This window comes from Manacus vitellinus, unplaced genomic scaffold, assembly GCF_001715985.3.
Source record: "Manacus vitellinus isolate BGI_N305 unplaced genomic scaffold, ASM171598v3 scaffold_13_pilon, whole genome shotgun sequence".
In the NCBI taxonomy this organism is placed as follows: Eukaryota; Metazoa; Chordata; class Aves; order Passeriformes; family Pipridae; genus Manacus; species Manacus vitellinus.
In genome coordinates this window covers 2,220,915-2,242,490 of record NW_021938999.1, presented here as the reverse complement: position 1 = coordinate 2,242,490, position 21,576 = coordinate 2,220,915, and the positions used below count along the sequence as shown (strand labels likewise).

General features: G+C 41.2%; 1 protein-coding gene across 1 annotated transcript; it reads right to left on the bottom strand.

Moving 5' to 3' along the window:
* Positions 1-11,448: 11,448 nt before the first annotated feature.
* On the bottom strand, positions 11,449-20,099 carry HYAL4 (hyaluronidase 4). The gene is made up of 3 exons (XM_018068168.1): positions 19,182-20,099; positions 13,020-13,109; positions 11,449-11,877 (listed from the first exon to the last, which is right to left on the bottom strand). The coding sequence occupies exons 1-3, from the start codon at positions 20,097-20,099 to the stop codon at positions 11,449-11,451; spliced, it is 1,437 nt and encodes a 478-aa protein (XP_017923657.1).
* Between the last annotated feature and the right edge of the window lie 1,477 nt (positions 20,100-21,576).

The following is a 21,576-nucleotide window of genomic DNA, read 5'->3' as shown; positions in this document are numbered from 1 at the left end:
GGCACATCCTCGGGTGATTCACCCCCGATTTCAGGGAGCACTTCCAATGCAGGACCTATGTCACAAGTATGCCAGTGGCATGCATTGGCAGCCATCCATGCCCTGGGCCACGCCATGGCATCACACCAAAACCCATGGGGCTCACAAGAGACTGCTCTTGCTGGGGTCTATCTTCCAATGGGAAGTGGGAGGCACAGCACTCCTGCACCATGGTCCACACACCTCTCCTCAGGCAGGGCTGGGGTGTAATTAACCCTACACTTTACTGTATGCTGGATGTACTGATTTGCTGCCTCAAAGCCCTCTGAGCTGGCACATGGCGAAGGCAGTGCCTGCAAGCTAAAGAAAATAGTAGTAATAAAAATCATCAGCAACAGCATAACAACAACAATAATATTACTGTAGTTTATTGAAGACTGCAAGGAAGTGGCAGACCACTCTGCCCCCTGAGACAAACTTGTAATGAAGGACTTAATATTTAAAAGTTAGACTCAATGATCCTTGTGGGACCCTTCCAACCCAGAATATTCTGTAATTCTGACTTAGCATAAAAAGATATTTGTAGTTGCTCTATTGTTAAGGAGGAAAAAGTTGCTGGTTTATACTTGGTGTGATAGCAAATGACTGACTTCTGACTTCTGATTTTATTCCACTTGATCCATTTAGCCACCACACAAACATACATGCTCCATCTGAAGTCACGTGTTTGCAGCATGCAGAAAGGATATCCTGTGCCCAAGCTCTGCTCAATATTTTTCCCTTTCCCCAGACTTTTCAAATTTGCTTCCTGTTGTGCAGGATTGCTAAGTTGTACCTCTCTTTTGGCTAGGTATTTCTTTCACTTGTATCTGTCATAGTCAACAAAATCCAGATTGAATATATCCAGTTATAACCCTTCTGCTAACTATATTTTTCTCTGTAAACTAAGGCAACACAGAAGCATCCCATCTTGGTGTCCAGTTGACAGTGAAAATGCAGAGTGGACAGCAATCTCCCACAGAGAGAAAGTAGAAACATCTTTACTGGGCAGCAAACAGCTCTAGCAAAGACTAAGCAAAATCAGCCTAAAACAGGCAGTTCTGAATTGAAGAGACAGAGAGAAGTAATTGAACCAGATCACAGGATACTGCTGAAAAAAATAACTGGCTAATTGATAAATGTTCATCCGGTGATATAAACCCTGTATTCCTCTCCCCCAGTTAATATAGAACTGACGACTACACTTTCAAGCTTTGGCATTTGTCTTGTAACAGCCTCCTCCAGTGAGGTTACACTATTCGTATCAAGGAATTAGAAAAATTAAAAATTATTAATAAAGGCAGTGATATTTTCTCCTCTCTACAACAATATGACATTGATGAAGCATAAGCCTGATGAGCTTAAACAGGCAAGCCAGTTGCAAAATACTCTTTGGTAAAAGATGTGCATGGTTTTTGAAACAAGAATTTTCACATCCACAATTACCCAATAAAATCCCTGGATTTTTACAGAATAACCCTTTTATTGACTTTTTATCAGCAAAACTACAGCTGATACACTCAGAAGTCTGATGGTGGAACAAGTTTTTTTCCAGTTGAAGTCATGCTGTCAGCTGTGAATTGTGCACTCCGTGCTGGACCTGAATTTGGTGGCAATATGCTCGGGGGCTTGTGACACAGGAGATGACCCAGAGAGCTGCAGAGTTGCAGCAGCCTCAGAGAGGATGGTATGTGTGGATGCATTGCTGCCATCTGTCTCTGCCTTTCCTCATGTGGATGGGGGCTTATTAGACCAAGGTATCCTTTAGTGATTTGTCTCATTCAGATTCTGCAGAGTATCTCTGTTATGTTAGTGAATGCAGGGGACTGAATATGCAGCATAATGGACAATGAAAATGGAGCAGGACCTCACCTCATAATAATCTGCCTGACCCAGTGTCATTGATGGCTGATTATAGACAAGATTCAAAACCCTTTAGCACAGTCCTTCACTGATCCCCATGAAGGTGCTAGGAAACCTGAGCAGCATTAACTGCTGAGGAAAGTTTCAAGTTCAGGGCTGAGCACTCTCAAAATCCTACAAATTAAAGTATCAATCTGATGCAGCAGAGCTATTTCCCTAGCACCTGTAAGGAATGAGTTGAATAAAGAATCAAAAGTTAAAATCCTGAATTATTGGAAGGCAATTTTTTAGTAAAATTTAACTTACTCTGACTTTTGTGGGACTTCTGGACAGAGGAGATCAGATTTCAGAAGACAAGCTACAAGCGTGTGTTGGATTCATCAGGACAGTCATCTGGCCTTTACCATCTCAGCTCCTTTTGCTGCCATACTGGACTTTTCTTATTTACGTGGGAACATATGTATTCCAGTCACTTACTAGGTAGCTGGATTTTTTAATCTAATAAAATGAAGAAAATTGATCAAGTGACCTTATGCTATTTACTTGTTCTCCACTTCGTGCTGCATAGATGTCTTTTATATGTATATAATTATACCTGACAGCGGTCCAGCCTGAGAGATTTGATTCATGCGTAGTCCTAGCAAAAGGCAGATAGTTTGATGAATTAATTTAAGGGCCCACTGGCATCCATGGCAGTCTTTATGCTTAGATTGTACTTTCCCAATGCTCTTGATGCCAGTGACTGTGTTATTTTCTGGCATACACTGAAATAATCGTGAAGCTCCTTTGTCCTGTGTCCAGCATGGCAAGGTTCTCAGCGCTCCACAATTTTCCCCCTGTTTTAAGCCCAAAGGTTTTTCAGTACCTGCCTTTTCCAAAGATAGTAGCCTTTACACTAGGAGCTATATTTTGTATGCTTGTACTAAAGAATCAGCACAATGGCCTGAGTCCTAGAACAGTCTGAGGAGGCTGCATTGTTATGACATTGTCTTCATGGGGTATAGAGTATTAAGAAATTATATGGATTACACCATGTACAAAGCAAGAAGTTTCATATTCTTTGAGGGTATGTCAGCCTCGAGACATGAAGACTGTGTTCAGGAGTCGTCTTCAACTGGCTCCCAGTATGACCAGGTTTTCTGTCACACGGTTCATTTACCTGCAGCTCAAAATACCCCAGCGCAAAGATCCATGTGCTTAGAGGACCACAGTCCAGCATAGCCAGCTGCCTGACTTCAGGCTGAGTCAGAAAAAAAGTTGGAGCCCATTTTAAAGCTCAGAACTACTTGGGCTGTCCACATCCATGGAGTTCCTGAGCTCACAGTGCATTCATTCGAGATGGATGTAGGCCATTTCTGGACCAGAAATGGGCTTCATGGCATGTCCTCACCACCCTTTTCTCACCACCTGAATTCTGAGGCTGAGATGAAGGAGCAATCATCAACAGATTACTGCTGCCTTACTCTTACTCCCCACAGCATTTTAAATTGGGAAGCAGCTTTCCTCTCGGTCCACTTTTCCGATTCAATTGTAAGGCAAATGCTAACTGAAAATGAAGCAAGTGGTCCTTTATGATCTGAGCATGTTCTTCTCAGGGGGCTAGCCCTGCACAATAGAAAGGAGCTGACTCTCCTCCCAGTAGCTTTCCTAGGAGTCCAGCAGAGTTACTGTGTATTTGCACTAGGGTAAGATCATGCCCCCAAACTGAGCAGAACAAGCACCCACACGCTCACTGGAGTGATTAGAGCTCACACCCAGCACCAGCAGATATGGGTGACATTCCTTTATTCCTACTCCCACAGAATGGGTAAGGCAACAAAAAAAATAAAAAAGGAATTTGATTTTTTCACCCCCACCAGCTGAGCTTTACATTAAAGCTAAATGTTAATGTTGGAGAAAATACAACAGTTCAGCGTTGTCAGTCTAAGGGATTACTGCAATTATTTTAAGCTGGGGGTCATGTAAACCTCGTTAAGCCTCATGTATGGACAGAGACTTCGAACAAACATAATGAGCCTTTCTCAGTGGCCATGCTCTCCTCAGCTGTCACAGGACCTGCTGCTTCACTGCAAGGAGAACAGAGGGGATATTTTGAGGAACTGCTACTGACTGTCCTTGCAACAGCTGGTGGGTGCTGGGAACTAATGGACTAATGACAGTCTGAAAAGGAAATTCCACGGGTGAACAAAGAGAACATGAATATTTCATGTCTGCTTTTCAGCTACTGCAAATCAATGAAGATATACTATCTTACAGGAGATGAGTGTGTGCCCCTTTAAGAGTGGAGAAATCAAAACAAAATTAAAATAGGAGATCACATTCTGGTGAGGTTAATGTGAAAAGTGAGGTAAGTCTACCCCTCAAATTAGCATCTTCAATGCAATCAGATTGGTTTATTATTGGTTTTTAATCCAAACATGCTCAGAGCTGAGTATTGCTGCTGAGATGCAAATACAACAATGGTGCTTACACATCACTACTCCTTCTAAAACAAGGTGTAACAGTACCTGAATTCTTGTGGAGGTCCAGGGAGAGCTTGTCTTGTTCCTCCCTACTTCTAGGTTTAGAAAAAATGTCCAAATTCCACACCATAAAGTTCGATGCTGAGACAAGAAAATAATACTTGTCCATGGAGCAGTCCAAAGATTCTGAAGGGCTTCAGTGCATGCTTATATTAATTAATCTCATGCAATCAGCATCACTTTCTATTATAGGTACTCAAGGGCTTTGTGGGCTCTTTAAGCCTGACTCAGTTTTACCAGGCTTGAAGAAGCACCTTTGACAGAGCACTGAGTGGTACGCACTGGCCCTGCCTCGGTCCTGTCCCTACCAAAGCCAGATTGCGTCTTGCCTGGAGCAATGCTCCCCCATCCCCGCATCCCCCTGGTGGAAAATCAGCATCGTTACCACGGCCTGTGGTCTCCCATGTGGGGAAATCCCGTGTCAAACTGCCCTGCCAGTGCTTTGGGCATTCCCTGTACCCATGAAGCCAAGGCAGCCCAGCATAGGGGGGCAATACCTGGCATAAGCTTGTTTTAACATTCCCATCAGCAGCTATGTGCAGAAATGGAGAGGCAGATTCCCTGGGCATTAAAATGCTCGCTTTCCTTCACAATGGGGACAGGCATGAGCAACTATACACAGAGGGCAAGGGTAACAATACAAGGTGAATGCAAGTGCCAGCTGAAGAAAACCCAGCTGTCCTCTGTGTACATGACTTGCTGCCTGTACCGCAGTTGAGGAGGGAGGTGTTATCCCTGTAGGGTTTCCATAGCACATAGATCAGGTGGAAAAAACCCAGGGTAAGGAGCACTGTCAGTAAAGGGAAAAACTAAATGCTTTTAGTTCTACCCTGGAAACTCAGCATCAGAAGGAGCAATATAAAAAATGCTCTTAAATAATCTGCTGCCCAGTTGACTGAGAAGGTTATTACTACCACAGAAACAAACATAATTTTTCAAAGCACTGCCCTCAAATATCAAACTTCTTGACTGTCTGAGGAGAAAAAGCAGACTGATGATATGGTCTGCTTTGCTTCTCACAGATACTGGAAAGCACCTTAAATAAAAGCTGGCAGAGTTCTTGCTGTAATGGAAAAATGAGAAAGGAGCTCTGACTTTCTCTGAGAAAACAGGCTGCCACTGTGTTAAAATATCACCCTAGTAAAAAAAGAAATAAAATTTTTGAAGAGGCTACATATTGTTGAAATAAGAGCAGCCACATAAGTGAAGTTTAAAATACTGTTCTTTGAAATTATAGGAGTCTGTTTATTTTTAGCTTGTTAGATGCTGTTAGCTTCCTGTATAAACGGAGTTACATAATAGACATAATCCATGCAGCAGCACAGGCCAGACGTGCCAAGCTACAAGGTTACGCAACTGCCTTCGAGTTCCCGCCTGCCAGGCAGAAAACAAAGCCTCACATCCCTCAGAACTGTTCTGCTGCTTCTGAGTCAAACTCAGACACATGCATTACAATATGAACATGCATACTGTCATTGATATACACATGTGCACGTAAATATGTATGGATATCAACACGCATACACATATCCCCTTGTTTTCTTATTACATCTTAAACAAGGCACTTGTTGAATCAGAAAAATACTACCATGGAATTACTCTACTGACATTCAGTGAGGGATAAACTGGTATGTTGTAACTATTAAAAGCATCAAAGTTAACCCTCAAGGACACACTTACTTGGGGAAGCCACCAAAAGACTTTTCCCCTCTTTCCTAATGGGACCTCTAACTGCTCCTTACTGCTTTGTGCTGTGGTCTGTGGAAGGCACACAGTGCCATTGCTGAATAAGAACAGCTCAGGGGCTTTAAATTCATTAAGCAGTATGCAACAGCATTGTTTTCCCTTAGGTTCTTAGAAGGATCAGACTTTTATATCTGAGAAACTGTACTGTTACCAGCCAGCATGGTTCTTCGAAGTGTACAGAAGTACTACATTCAATTTTTAGAGTAACCTGTGTTTTCAACCACTCCCACCCTCTGAGTCTAGGAATTGACAGGAAATTACTTTTCCTGAAAGGTAAACAAAAGTGGAGTTGTGGCTGCCACAGCATCTTAAGCGTATCAGAGTTTCTTCGGTAAAACCTTTCCTGTGTATTCTTATTATGCATGGTGTGCAAGTTTAATTCGCTATCTACAAAAAATTCTTTCAGTGCAAAACTGGTGCAATTTTTAATTTAAGCAACATTTTTTTTATTTAAGCAGGGAGTTTTAAGGGAAGAAATGTACACACATATTTATTTATGTGCGGCATTACAAATCCAAACTGGTCTGAGATTTCATTCGGTTGGTTTTGTCTGTGAGAGCTGTTAGCTCCTTTTTAAACAACAATATCATTCCCATTTTTACAAAGCCGCTGACCCTAGCAGAGGACATTGCATTTGGAAAAAGGTGATGAAACACAAAAATGTTCAGCCAGCAAGCCTTACTTGTCCTTTTTCAACTTAAAGACTCAGTGGCAAAAGGGTACTTCAGAAAACATTAAATACCCACGTTCCTGAGTTGGACCGCACCAGGAGAGTTTTATCTACCCCAGCTTTAGCATCTGGTGACGCACTGAGGTCTGGGCTGATCACTGCAAGGAGCTCTCAGTTTTGAGGGAGTCCAGCAGATGCCCTGACATGGCAATACCCCTTGGAATGATGAGCTGCTCACTGTCCCCCATGGAGGATGGGAGGAGGGCAGAGGCTGCCAGGCCCTACCCTTCCTCTGCCACACAGACCCCAGGGTGTAGGTTGGATGAGCCATGACTGATGCTGCCAACTACATACCAAGGCTACTTACTCACTTTATTGTCTTGAGTGACAATACTCAGCTTATGGCTTTGCTACCACTTCCTTGTGGGTTTTGTCCACTTCCTTAGCCATGGTTCAACTGTATAAGTATCACAATGTGAGTCAGATAGAGGAATTATTCTGACTTTCAGAAAAAAAACATTGTGGGGAAGCACCCTTTCTTTAACAAGGTAACTTTTGACTTGGATGGTTTCCCAACTCAGATCAGGGCAAGGGCCTGCGAACAACTGTGCCAGCACAAGCAGAGGACAGCACACTATGATACAGGGATGGGAGTGAGAGGAAAGGTTGGGAGCAGGAAGAAGATGCCCAGGACACCTAAAACTGGTCAAGTGGGAACCACAGCCCCACACATCTACCAGTAAGACTGAAGTGGAACAAAATGAATCCCAGCCTTTCCATACATTTATGAGTTGCTCAGAACATACAGCATTTTATTAAGGGCAACATGCAGTTGTGGTGAGAGAGAGAAAGGAAATGAGCATAACATTTCTCCAAATTTCAAAATTTTTGAATAATAAATCAGGGAATTTGAGAAAAGCTGAAAGCCTGCCAGTCTTTTGGTATTGTTTATCCTCAACTAATTAGAAGACTCTTCAGCTCAGCATTTAGGAAGAACTGGGGTCTGAGTCCATGATCATCTTGAAGCAGAAGTGGTCCAAAATAAATAAATAAATAAATAACATAAACCCTTATTCCTGTTGTCTCCGGAAACCAATGTTTACTTCCCAGGATCAACTATGGTTTAAGAGCTGGTTCTAGATGATAGACATCATCATGAAGGTTCTCTGCTGCTTCAAACTCTCCCATCTCCAAAGAGTTCTACCACAGGTACAAGCTGGATCATGTGTCTCCAAAGAGTGAACCATATAACCTGTTTGGGGTGACCAATGAACCAGAGGAAAAAAAAAAAAGAAGAAAATAAAAGGATTTTCCCTACCTTCGAGGTTGCTGGGCTTTACAAGAAAGCCTATTCACTTGAATTTTATTTCAGTATTCAGACATGATTAAGTGAATTGATTAGTCCATAGTTTATTTTGAAGACTTGTATTAATTTAATGGCAACAGGAAGTAAAAATTTATTACAAAGGTTTGGACTATATTTCACATTTCTCCACAACAGTGGTACATGCAAAGTAGTGCATGCTTTATGTTCCTGCTGAGCATTAGGTTCCAGCCAACCTTGCATGATCCTATCCTGCACTCTCCCTGGTACAGGACACTGATGCAGCACCACAGTGTGCTGGTAGTGTATAGTGACCCAGTGTATAGTCACCCGTGGAGCTAAGGAATCAAAAGCATCCTGACTTTGGTACTGGCTGGTGTAGTTAGTGGTCCCACATGGGAGCACTTAAGTTGTGGGAGCACTTACATGCATTTGTGCAACCTCTGCCTGGCCTCAGTATGTAGCAGGGCTACCTCCAAATACGCTTCTTCCAGGGACATTGTCTTATGGTAAATCTTACTTTTTTTACGCAATAAAGGGCTCTAACCAGGTGAAATAGAAAAAAAAACGAAAAAACATGAAATTACATTCTCTTAGGTACTTCTTTAAGAAGTTTAAGTTCCTTCATTAAGAAGCCCAGACCAAATTCAGATTGTCTTCTACCTAAGACAATCTAGTGATGAGGATACAGAACTGGGCTTGCAGTTCTTCACAGAAATATATGAGCCGAATTAAAACACCTTTGTGTCCAGGTAAATGTACTACCACAGACACTCATACACTCTTCTGTGCCAAGTGGTAACCTAATGACTAAAGAAGGGCCATTGGGAAAATTTACACCTGACATAAACTGACAGAGCCTTATAGACTTGCACAGGGCTCTACTGCTATTCCCTAATAGAGAATATACACAACAGATTGAATCAGGAACACTGATATTTCACCCACAGCACTTGTGTAGTTTGCATAAACTTCACACAAAGTAGCAGAACTTTAGCTGATGAAGACCTTATGTCAGTTTAATTGAATTTATGCTACCCAAATAAATTGTGTGTATGTCACTATGCTGTTTATTTTTATAAGCCTACAGATATAATGAAAACACATTACAAAGTGGTACAGAACATTTTATAAACACATTTCACTGACACACTGCATGAGCATTACACCATTTTCACATCAGTTCTGGTTTCAGAACACAGGACAGCATTACACAAAACAGAAGCATCCAGTTTAAATACAGACCTACATTGGTGATAGGTATTTAGCAAAACTGGGCTAATTGTTTCTACGCTCTCAAGATACTGAAGTATGTGTAAGTTCCCTTGAATTTTAGCAAACTCTGAACCAAATGAAGGAGCTAAAGCAGAATATATATAAAATCAATTAAAAATATTTTAAAATGTAAACACCATAACTTCTGTCTAAAGGTGTAGGCCCCTTAATAGCTATCCATTTTTCTAAACTTTAATTTTAATCCTTTCTCTCCCACACCAAAGTAATGAAGTTTTTTATCTTCAAGTGTGCTGTCATCTGTTGTCATTGCACATTGCAAATCAAAAGTTCTCCTGTAGCTTCTCAGCACATATCATTACAGAGTGACTCACTATAGCTAGCACTAAGTCTCTGTTTGACTGAAGTCAGTCCCATTTCAGTGTCTAGGTTTGCAGCATTAACATATCCACTGCAGATATTTTGTGAGCTGGGTATTTGGTTGAGTGAACCAAAGCTTTACATTTCACATCGATCGTGACATGTTTAAAGTAATTTAGGGCAGTATCAAGAAGGGAGCCTGGCTGAGGGCCAGATTCAGACCTCTTTACTCAGTTGAGTATTCTCTCCATATAGCCTTGCTGATCTTAATCAAACTGCTACAGCAATAGGGTTCTATGTACTGTAAGCAATGTAGTCAGGCCACAGATGATCAATACAGCCACTGGTAAGAGCCAAAAAAAGTTTTAGACCCATATGTGGGTTTCTTATTAATGTCTGTGTCTGTGATCTGGAACAATATTCAGTTCAATGCATCATACAAAAGCCTCAAAAGAAAATCATTTTAGTATCTTCCATAAGTCCGAGAGATGTAGGGAATGTTTTGGCTTTGTCTTCAATTCAGTGAAAGCATCCATTGTTATATCAAAAGGCTGTGTGGAAGACAGAGAGGTCTTTGATGAAAACACATTTGTTCACACATGAACGTGAACCAATGAATAACTGCAAATGGACGTGCCACAGTCTGACAGTATGACGTGTTATGGATGCTAAATTAACCAGTAATCAGTAGTTCATTAAGCTATACCACCTTCAAAGAGGTTCCCATCTGCAGCTGAAGGCTGCAAGCCAAAATATTCCAATGAATAGAGTTCTTCATTTTCTCCTGCCCTGCATCAGGGAGAGGCACAGTGAGAGTGGGATCTGTCAGCCTGTTCCTGTTTCCCAGTCACTGACCAGACAGTGGAAAGCATAGACCTGCAGCAGCTCCAAAGGCAGCAGGGGTGCCAAGCAGCAAGGCTGCCTCCTTCCCAAGGGCTCGGAATGAGCAGAGAAGCACTCCACCATTCCCTGCCCAGGCAGAAGCACCATGGGGTGCCAGCTGCCAGAGCTGCTCTCAGAGCTCAGGAGCCCCTCACCTAAAAGGAATTGCAGAGATGTTCAGTCAAAGGTACCTTTGAAACTTATGGCATTGTAAATACCTCTAGAAGTAACGAGTCAAATTAGGCCTCAAAATACTGAAATATACAATTTTAAAAGTGTGTGCTGATGTATAACTCCATACTCTTCACACTGCCCATGCAGAAGCAGTAGGATCAGTGAGCTGTGGTGGATGTGGCTCTGGGCACAGTGCTGCTGCTCACACAAAGTGCCACCTGACTTCAGCAAGAGCTGCAGTGAACAGTTTGTGATCCCTAGTCTACATGAAGACTTTCCTCATCACCACAAAAATCACCCAGCCCTGAAATAAAGAGGCTCTATGTTCTTTTTTTTTTAAGTTTCTGCATGGTTGAATCTTTGTACAATTTCATCCAACTTTTTCACTCTGGTAAAAAAGTTTCACTGCCGCTGCAGAAGCATCTGTTGAATGTATGAGTAAAACATGAGTTAGGAGTAAAGGAGCTGTTAAAAAAAAAAAAGGGATCTGCTTTCAAAATGTTTAGTGTCTGAAGCAATTCCAGGAGTGGGAGAAGAATAAAATAGGATAAAATCATTTAATCCACAATGCCTTTTCCCTGTACAATAAAATTTTGCCAAGGAACAGAACTCCTAGAGGCACCATTTCTTACTTCCTTGCACTGCCTCAGAAGACTTTAGTGTGTGGAACAAAGCAGAAGAAGCTGTATGGCTCCTAAGAGGAAGATAAAAAGCTTTTGTTTTCTTGATCTACTGAACACTACATGAATCCAGTGCTCCAACAGCCTTTGGTCAGGCAATTCACAAAATATTCCTGTCCAGCCCTGGTAACACTGACAAACGAATCTCTGCCTCATGGCTTCAATACTCTCCAGGCTGGGTTCACCAGTCACCTGGAACCTGTGGCCCTTCTCTGAGGGATGGCTTCGGATCTTAAAATCAGTGGGTGACAAATGGAGGTAAGCAGAAGAGTTGCTGATTTTGCGGATACACCTTCCATTCTTCTGGCACAGGACTTTACTACAGAGTTTGGCTGCTGAGGTCACATTAATGATGTAATGTCCTAAGGGTCCATCAACGTACTGTTTCACAGTTAAACAGCTCTCCTGTAAATAATAAAAAACCATGACATATTTCTCAGTAGCTAGCACTATACCCAAGTTATAATATCTAAGATGATAGTACTAAACTGTTCTTGGCTAAAGTAACCAGTTGAGATAAATCTTGTTGGACTTACATACTGGAGTAATCTATTTGGTTTGATGATCTTACTTCCAGTGTAAGAATAGAAAAAAATTGACTTTTACTATACTGTCTATTTGAGTGCCTGGTAGAAACATACAGTACTAGGCTAGGGATGAGTCCCAGGAAGTAGAGTTTATGTGTTAATCTGAGACTAACTAGTTCCTTAAGTAGATATTCCTAGTAACTACCAACTAGGAGCAGTGCATGAGACTAACAGGTTTTCAAGCACATTGGATTACTACTCTGGCCCTGATCTCTCCAACCCCTTCAGCTTACCAGGAGCCACATAATTTTCATCAATGAGCAGAAAAGTTGTTGCAGCTGCATCTAGAAAGTTCCAGTTCAGATTTCCTGCTTCCTCTGCCCAAATCAGCAGTGCTTTGCCAGAGACTTAGGAGAAGAGCAGACTGCATGAAAAGCAGAGTGGTCACTAAAGCCTAGCCAAGGTTTAGGAGTGAGTAGGGGCTAGACTGCCATGCTTCCTAGGAAACTCTAGTGCAGGCTCCCATCTCCTCCATCACTTCAAGAGGGATTATTTGAGAAAGCCTGAAGAACCTGGCAGCAGAAACTAGGACTTTTCTTGTGGCAGTGTTATTTCCTATGTGTGATTTCGACACTAGCAATCAGAGAAAATACTCTGCCTCCAGACTCCATTCCTTCTCAGTGGATCTATACAACTACCATAGCTACAAAGTAGAATAGAGTAAAACAAGCAGCACATATATTGGTATGGCACTGTTTCGAAACATGTCTTTCTTCTCACCTGGACTCATTATTACAGAGAGCTACAAATGACCTGCCCAAAGCAATGTGCTCTGGAGCAATGGGACTTCTCAACCTAACAAAAGTATAGAACTAACAAGACCTGAAAGCAATACTGAGCCAGCCTCCTCAGTTGCTGGCTGATGACATTGATAAAGATAGATAGGTGTTATGGAGGGTGTGGTGGCAGAGAAGAGATATTGAAATGACTCCTAAATGTTGATAAACTGATAAGACCTACCTTTGAGCTGGCGTATTTCATACTGCCCCAGAGAACAACTCCTGCTGCTCCCAAAGCTGCACTTTCCCCAATGGTATTAACCAGATCTGTCTGAAAAAGGAGGCCAAAACCATACATCAGAAAAACAGACACAAAAGTGAAAGTAAAAAAGCACTGGGATATGGGCATCACTTTTTTTTTTTTTCCCCAGAGGCAATATTGGTCTTGTGGTATATTCTTCACAATAAAATCCATGTTTAGTTTAGAAAGCTCTTCTGCATCTCTCCAAAGGTTTGCATAGGTGGCATTCAAGAGTCTGACTACTAAATAATGGTAATTGGGATCCTTATAATTTATTCGCAAGAGTTCCTCCAGCCAAACTGGTGGAGTAAGAATTGAGTGATCAGTTTTGTCTACCAGTCTTTGAATGATTACCAAACCTACGTAGGCACAATTTTTGGCAAGTGATTATAAGTATGATCACACATTGTTAAATCACCCTTACAGTGTCTAATTACTGTTGATAGGCTTTATGCAGGAGTCTAACTCATGCTTCTTCAGCCATACCAACCCAGTTACAGGACTGCTGTTTCTATCAGCATGAATGCCATTAGTCCAGGAAACATAGCTTTGAAAAATAAATCTCTCTCTCTGCTACATAGTGTCAAATGGAGGTAAGAAAAGCACACATATTTGCATACTGATTTAACCATGTTCACTTTTAGTATTGAACCAATAAGCAGCTAAGCTGTAGCAATAGCAGTAACAAATCTACCAGAGCAGCCTGAGTGTAGAAGAGGAGGCACTGGTGCCTTGCCAACGGCATAGCAACATATCTTGCAAGTGTCTTAAAGCCATTCCCTGAGTCTGTGAATATTTTGTCCAGAGAAATGCAATTCAATCTTAGAAAATACAAAGGGCGGAACTTCTTCTTTCCCCAAATTTCAAGGCATGATCAAACCATCTAAAACCATTTCTGTCTGCAGTAATTGATTAAAAAGTAATTTCTGATCAGTATTTGTAATGACAGACATTACAATATTTCTTGGGTTGATGAAGAAAGAGTAAATTCTTTGCACCTCTTTTATGAAAAAACAATCCAAAAGACCAGCCAAATTATCTTGGTACATTTATGGTCAGAGATATAAAAGAAGGCACAAATAAATGCCCTGGGAAAGGGAGAATTCCCTGAAGAGTTGAAGACAATTACAGAGATGACAGAGTGAGCAGAGGCTTTGACCCTTAAGTAAAGGTTGGACAAAACAGTGCAGAAAACCTGCAGAAGTTTGGAAGAGCAGAGTCTGCCTACTGGCTTTTAGTGCAGGGTTCAGAGTGCTACAGAGTACAATTGGTCCTGCCTGAAGTTCATGTTGCCACTGATCATCCAAGCAGTCTTTTAGAGTCTTCTACTCTTAGCAGTGTACAGTCCAGTGCTAGTTTTTAAAAGGATAGTTGTGTGAGTTGCAGGGGTTATTTTAAAGTGGGAAACGGGGGTGCTGTTTCCTATGCAAATTAATTAATCAATAACAAAAAGTATGTTAATTAAAGATCAAAATATCAGATGTTAAAAGAAAGTGAAATACAGTATGACTTCTTGATATTTGGGGTTCCCAGGCTTTCCTCAACTGTAAAGTATTTTATGAAGTTTACCAAGATACAAAAGCTTAACTGTAATTCCACATTATTCGCATGATGGTTGAGTGATTTAGCACTAACACATTTCAGATCTCATTAACAAATTAATGAAAACTTATCAGACAGCCAGAATAAATAATCAATAATCAACTGAGCAATTCAGCACTTTTCTCAGGCTAAGGCCAAAATGTGGCATTTTATTGGAAGGTTTGTTTCCCTAGGAATGCTTAAAGGACTCTTATAGCACCTGCACAGGTGCTGGATGCTGGTGAAAACAGCAGCTCACTGCAAAAAATTTGTATGGGACTTCATTTAAACACTCTCCTTGCATCTTACATTTCCCTTTTTTGTATTCTTTAAAACAAAGTTCGAGTGCTAAGAGTCCTTCCCAGGAAGAAAAAGAATTAGAAAGACATGTTCTGAATTTTTCTCTCTTTCCCCACACTTAAAAGATACATAATTTCCAGCTAACCCTCCAGAGAGTGTTACCTTCACTGTGCAGTTACAGATGACATTTTACTTTGCACCAACTCAATGAAGATTCAAAGGAAGAGCAAGAAACAAGTGGGAACCTGACTACAGCTTATGACAAATTCATTTTAATAATTAGGTAACCTGCCCACAAGGAAAGAATTAAGGTTTCTGACTCTCATAGTTATGTCTTTTACTGAATGACTTTGTCATGTTCAGTACCCCAAAGCACAGAAGGACTTTTCCCCAAATAACCTATGGACAGGAGGTTGTGCCCTTACTTTTATTTTTCCTCTCTCATCACTTGTTCTTTTTGGTCTGATGATTCCTTAACTCTTTTCTGGTGCCTAACACAGGGTGCTGGATCCATCCTGAGTGGGCTCAGAAGAGAACAGAGCCAAGAGCTTCTAAACCAGAGATAGGAGCTGTGATCAGTGGATAGTCACACAAAGAAGGAGTCACCACCACCACCCCTCCCATGCCACAGACAGGGTTATAAAATAAAGGTTTCACAGCCCATTTGGGCATTTTGAGAAAAGGAAAGATATGTGCTTCTCCAAATGGCTGAGAGTAGCAAACTAGGACTAGAGATAGGTAGGTGCCTCCATGAAGACCTGAGTGAGGCATACAAGCTCCACCAGCAGCCTCTGGTGGACACGGTAGTCTTGTTTTTGGGACTGAACCAAGTGACCGTCCTCACACAGCACAGCTTGGCATTGGTGGGGGCTCATTGACGTGGTTCTTCTGTGTAAGCATAAGAGGAAAACATACAGTTTTTTAAAAAATTATCTATTTTAAATATGAGTATCTTTGCATTTGTCTAGGTGGAGAATCCTAATTCTTTCGTGGTATCAGACATAGGCAACTGGTATTTCTCCAAATGATTAACAAGTTGACAAAGCCTTTTCCCTTCTGATGCTCATTCTTGTTTCAGCTTTTGGGGACAGTGTTCATCAATCAAAGGTCCTCAAGATTATGCAGGGCTGTCTCCAAACAGACAGCTGATTTGGCAGGGAGGAGGAAAATTTAGTTTCTGTCAATATTTTTCCATATTTAGATGAGCCAAGTTACTGCATTGGACACTAAAAAAATTAGGAGGTGAGACAAACTGTTTCTGTTTTGGAGCTCAAGAGGAAACAGGAGAGTCAGTTCTAGTTACAAGTTGAGGAAAGAAAAACAAGCACATCTGTAATCTTTCCTTCAAATTTTGAACAGTCTTAGTTACAGACATGTATTTTCTGTATTCAGGAATGGTACTGCAAGCCTGGCATGGTTGCAGGGAGTGGTCTCTGTACACATGCACACCTGGTCATCAGAGAAGACTATCTGTAGGTGAACAAGAGAATTTTTATCCATTATTCATCATTTGTCAGTTGTCATCCAGCTTTATTAATTACTTCAGCCATCTAGTCAGGAAGCACAGATGCTACTGTGTGACTTCCCTCTCCCACACACTTAGTAGTGAATTGTCAACACAGAAAGTTTCTAAATACCCTACAGATGGCAGACTGCATTTCTAGAAAATACAGAAATCTTTCATAATGATTTGAATCCCAATTCAGAAATTATAAATTGTTTCTAAGATAAAAAGTGGGATTAATTTCTCAGACACCTTATGCACAACTCACCTGATTTCAAGATGCAGTTGGGGTGAAAAGTACAGTACACACAACTACAGCATCTGTTTGGGACCTGGGCTTTCATCTTTCTGAAGGTCTACTAGACCTGTGTCTCTCCCTCAGTAACTTCAGTTCATAACAATTCTTTCCATTTGATTCCATTGTGCTACTTACTATGTGTTTCATACTATGTACAGAAGAGCTTACACACAAGTCTTGAAAGTGCCAGCAGTGTTTCTGTTGGAATAGAATACACAGCTCTTGCATAGCTTGATGGAGCAGGGCAGTGGTTTTCTTGGCCCAGTCCCTGACAGAACTCAGGTAACTATATAGCCTGCTATCCCAATTTTAATATGGCCGTTCAGCCTGGATGTTGTGCTACACAAGCATCTTTCCTTGTCATCTTCATGCACATTGTTGCTGGAAGGTTTCATACCTTGTTTGTAACTTCGTGAGCATCACTTAGGGGCACGACATGGATCAAATGAGAAGCTCCAATCTAATCTAAAATCTGAACACACAAACCCACATTTAAAATATACTGGTGGCTCCAGGGCTAGGAAAGAAAACAAGAACATTATTTTCTGGATCATTCCTATTTAAAATGTTATTAAATGCAACCCTGCAAGTTCCTGTCAGACCCCAAGCTGTTCTCACAGATGGTGTGTGTAGTCTGGAGATATGTCAAGCCCTGTCCAATGGCTGCCTGTGGTGCTGGGTACTGTCTGTATTAGAAAATATGTAGTGAGCAAAATACAAATATGTTTCTCTGGCTATGCAAAGATCTTCCCTGGTTGCAGAGTTGTAAAGTGAACTTTAAAGCACCCAAAAGTAAATGGCTACATGCAACTGGAAAACAGGATGGTGAGTTAAAGAGTGTAACTTGAAAGAAGCTTCACTCCAAATTACCACTGTACTGTTCAGAAAATACCTCAAGGTAAAACAATAACTTTATACCACCACAGATTTTGAATCCACACATAGTTGGTAACAGCATGTTAGTTTTCATAGCTTTCAGTAACATTCATGGTATTTTTATATCAATCAAGAGACTAGTTAATTTTATAAAAAAGTATTATTACAGACTGCATTTGAAGAATGCTCACGTATTTCCTAGTCTGAGTTCTTCAGTGAAGGTGTTCTGGATGAAATCCTGCCTGTACTGACCCCAGTGACTCCTTGCCTTCAGTGGGACCCAGCCTTGCCTATCTGCCCATGGTTTCTGAGCCAGCTAGGACCTGTGATTTCTACACAGAAAACATCTCCAGGGAGTCTCTGGTCACTGAAAATGAACAGAGGAAATTCATGATTACTTCTATGTATAATTTGCTTCCTAGAGGCAGCCTGAAATTACCATTTTCTTCCTGGGGTCAGCCTGAAACACTTCTCAGGCTCTCAGGGCTCTGCTGCACGTCTTCAGTTCCAGCTCCATGCAGCCACATGCAGCTTGTGGTTCACTGGACCAATTTTTACCTTTTCTCTTGACACTTCTCTGCAGTCTTCTGTTCTGGTTTGAGTAAGAACTTGTCTCTGGCAGCAGCAGAAGCGACCTCTCTTGCAGCTGTCCACAAAACAAAGGGAGGGAACGCCCCCAGATGCTCTTAGTCATCAAGGGGTTGTTTCCATGAGTTCTCTGTCCCAGGTTTTTTTCCCTCTCAGGGAATTGATAGCAAATGAAGAAAAACTTCTGGCACTAGGGACAACTACTAGAGAAATTACGTGCATAACCAAAGTCACAGCAACGCTTGTCATGACATATCCACAAAGTCTGGGATTTGAATGTATATAATTTACCATCAATGTTGTGGACACTATATATTTATTGCATTTGATCTTTGGTTGAAGAACTATTGCATGACTCAAAAACTTGATTTCTTTAATAAGAGGCCTCCACAGTTTATCACTAAATGTTGGGCATGAAGATGTTGTTCCTCTGAAAAGTGAGATAGATGGTCAATGGTCATCATGCAGGAGTTGGGAACTGCAAGCCAGACTATTTTACTTGACTGGTTTATTTCTATACTGAATGAATTTACGTTTGCATAAAGAAACAAAAAACCCTGAGGGTCCTTTCTCATGAAAGTTTGTCTTTCCTTTACACTAATTAGTTTTAAACTTCACAAAATTTGTCAAGTTCATTTCACAAGCTGTCCTGAAGAATTAAAATATCAGAATGAATTACTTCCTCCAGGAAATTATTTCCTTGTACTTTCTTTCTAAATTACTCTCATTAAAAATATACAATGCTATCCTACAGAAGTAGACCTAACCACTGCAATATTAATGCTTTAAAGGTATAGAGTTTTGTACTGTGACTACAGTGCTTCCTTTTAGAGGGGTTGCCTTAATATGAAGAACAAATGCATAAGTGCTTTTATACAGGAAAAGCTTTTAGAAAGTATTTTTTCTAAAAGGCAGTTTCAAATCTCTCAATTTCTAAAGAAGTCTGTCTGCTTACCTCTGTTAAAACATGAAAAGTATAGGCATAAAATGGTCTGGAGTAAACAAACACAGGCAAAACGTAGTCTTTTCGAGCAATTGAGGCAACACGTATTGCCTCTTTAACCCGATAGTGAACAAACTTTAGTGCATTTGGACTTGATTTCAGTATATAATCCAGGTATATAGAAGGGTAGAGAGCAGTGCTTTGCTTCCACAGCCAAAGCAGGAGGTCATTGCGGAAAGACTCGATGGGTGGGCACTTCCCCGTGTATGTTTGGGGATGTTCTTTGTAATCATAATTGTAGCAGTCTGGGTAAAGATAGTAACCCCACAAACCATTTGGTCTCATATGCTCAGCCAGAAGGATGGTGTTGTTCATAAAACTCCTGCCAGCATTTTCAAATTCTTCTTTAGCCGCTTTTCTAATTTTCTCTTCTGACCACCGAGGATGCCGTCTCCAAACAATCTCTAGAGACTTATTTCTATAAATGCTTTTATTACCCCAGTTCCTGTCCCACTGGGGCCTCCAGTTTTCCCAGTCAATGACTGCAAGTCCCTGAAATTTCTTCATGGGTATGCAGTAGTCAATGTCAGACTTTGCTTTACTAAGGTGTTTGATAAGACTTTGATTCTGGGGCACCCCTCCGTTAACAGGATCTCCGCTATCTGAGTAGTAAGGATAGTATCCCAAATGAGTGTGGTAGAAGATTGTCACATTGGATCCACTCAAAGTCTCATTGATGTTGGATGCAATGTCAAAAACACTGAGATCCAGGTCCACCTTGTACCGCAGCCTGCACTGCTCCGTTGGTGCATTCCAAACAACCATGAAGGGCCTGTGCAGAACCAGAGGGGCCCGTGCCGGCTTCGATAGATGAGCATCAACCATAGCGAGCAGAGACATCACTGCTAACTGTCTGACCCGGACATCCATGGTATGTTTTATTCTGGGAAATTGCTATGATGTGCCCTTCAAAACAAAATCAAGACAAGACATGTTAGAAGGGCAGCATGGAGGCAGACACGATGACAAGGGGATGTCTTTTGGTTTGATTTGCTTTTGGCGACATTATAGTCAGCACAAACAGAGAAAAGTACAAAACCAATCTTGTAGAAGTTAAGCCTAATTTCAAATGCTTTGAAAAACTCTTTGATAGACTTTGTTGTCTAGAAGTGTGTTCTGATGCTCAGCTTTTTTTTGCTTTCCCTTTCATTCAGACACCTCCCACAGCTGATTCAGACCTTCTCTAACATTTATTTGTTCCTTGATGTCTGCATAAAACTTAGTTAATCAAGTAATAACCTAAAACAACAGTATAAAAAAAGAATGTGCTTCTTATTTGAAATCTCAGCTTCCAAGCAAGCTCTGCTATGGTCAATCTTGACTTGCCTAGAAGATCATCACAGTGGGACTATGGCCTTCTTTACTATCTGTATATACTAATGTCACAATAGGAAATAGAATTTAAAAAAAGGCAGACACTTCTACCTCACACAGATTAATGAAGAGAACTCAGAAATGCTGCAATTTTCAGTATATGAAATATTCCTGAATTTCATTTTCATTTTCTAAATTAATAGATGCAAGAACAATAATCAATCTACAGGCTAGAAGGGTGATAGTGTTAATGTCTTAGTGGTTTAAGCTACTTATTATACTGAAAGCAAATTAAATAACAATATGTTAAAGAAAATGAATTGTGTAAAGCAGATCTGAACTGGCTGGAAGAACATACTGTATCTTAAAAAAAGGGACCTAGTCTGTAAAAGTGGGGGGTATTAGTATTAATTTTTTCCTTCAGGGTCTGCTGTTTTCCCTGACAATCACACTGGCTTGGAGACTGCTAGTACTCTGGGAGCTGCCAGAGCTGGCAGGCTGCTGGCACCCCAGACACCCACATCCCTAGTTTGCACCCAATGGGGTAGCTGTTCAGTCACTGCCTGCAGGCAGCTGCTCCAGAATCTCTGATCTTTTCACCAAGAATGTCCTAGTTAGGACAACTGAGATCAGTTCATCATGGTGGGTGTAACCCAAAACTGTATTCTATAGCCTTCCATGTCATTTCCCAGAAACTAGACTATTGTTGTCAATAGACTATTCGCACCCTCTGCCCATAGAGCCTGACTCCTCAGGCTATAAACTAGGTGTTAAGAGGCCTGTGAGATAGGAGGATGTTTCTGTCCTCACACCCTTTGTGAAACTCCCCACCCTGAGGGGAGTACCAAGCATTCCTGCCTGAACTGGAGGATATATAATCTTGGAGTTTTGGAACATTTTTCAACCCACTCGTGGGATCCAGAGGACGGCTGCATCTCATCGCTCTCAACCAGACTTAGACCACCACTGGACTGCGATCACCAGTTTGGTCAGACTGCAGCAGCTCTCCCACCAGCAGGTTCTTCCCCTCTCC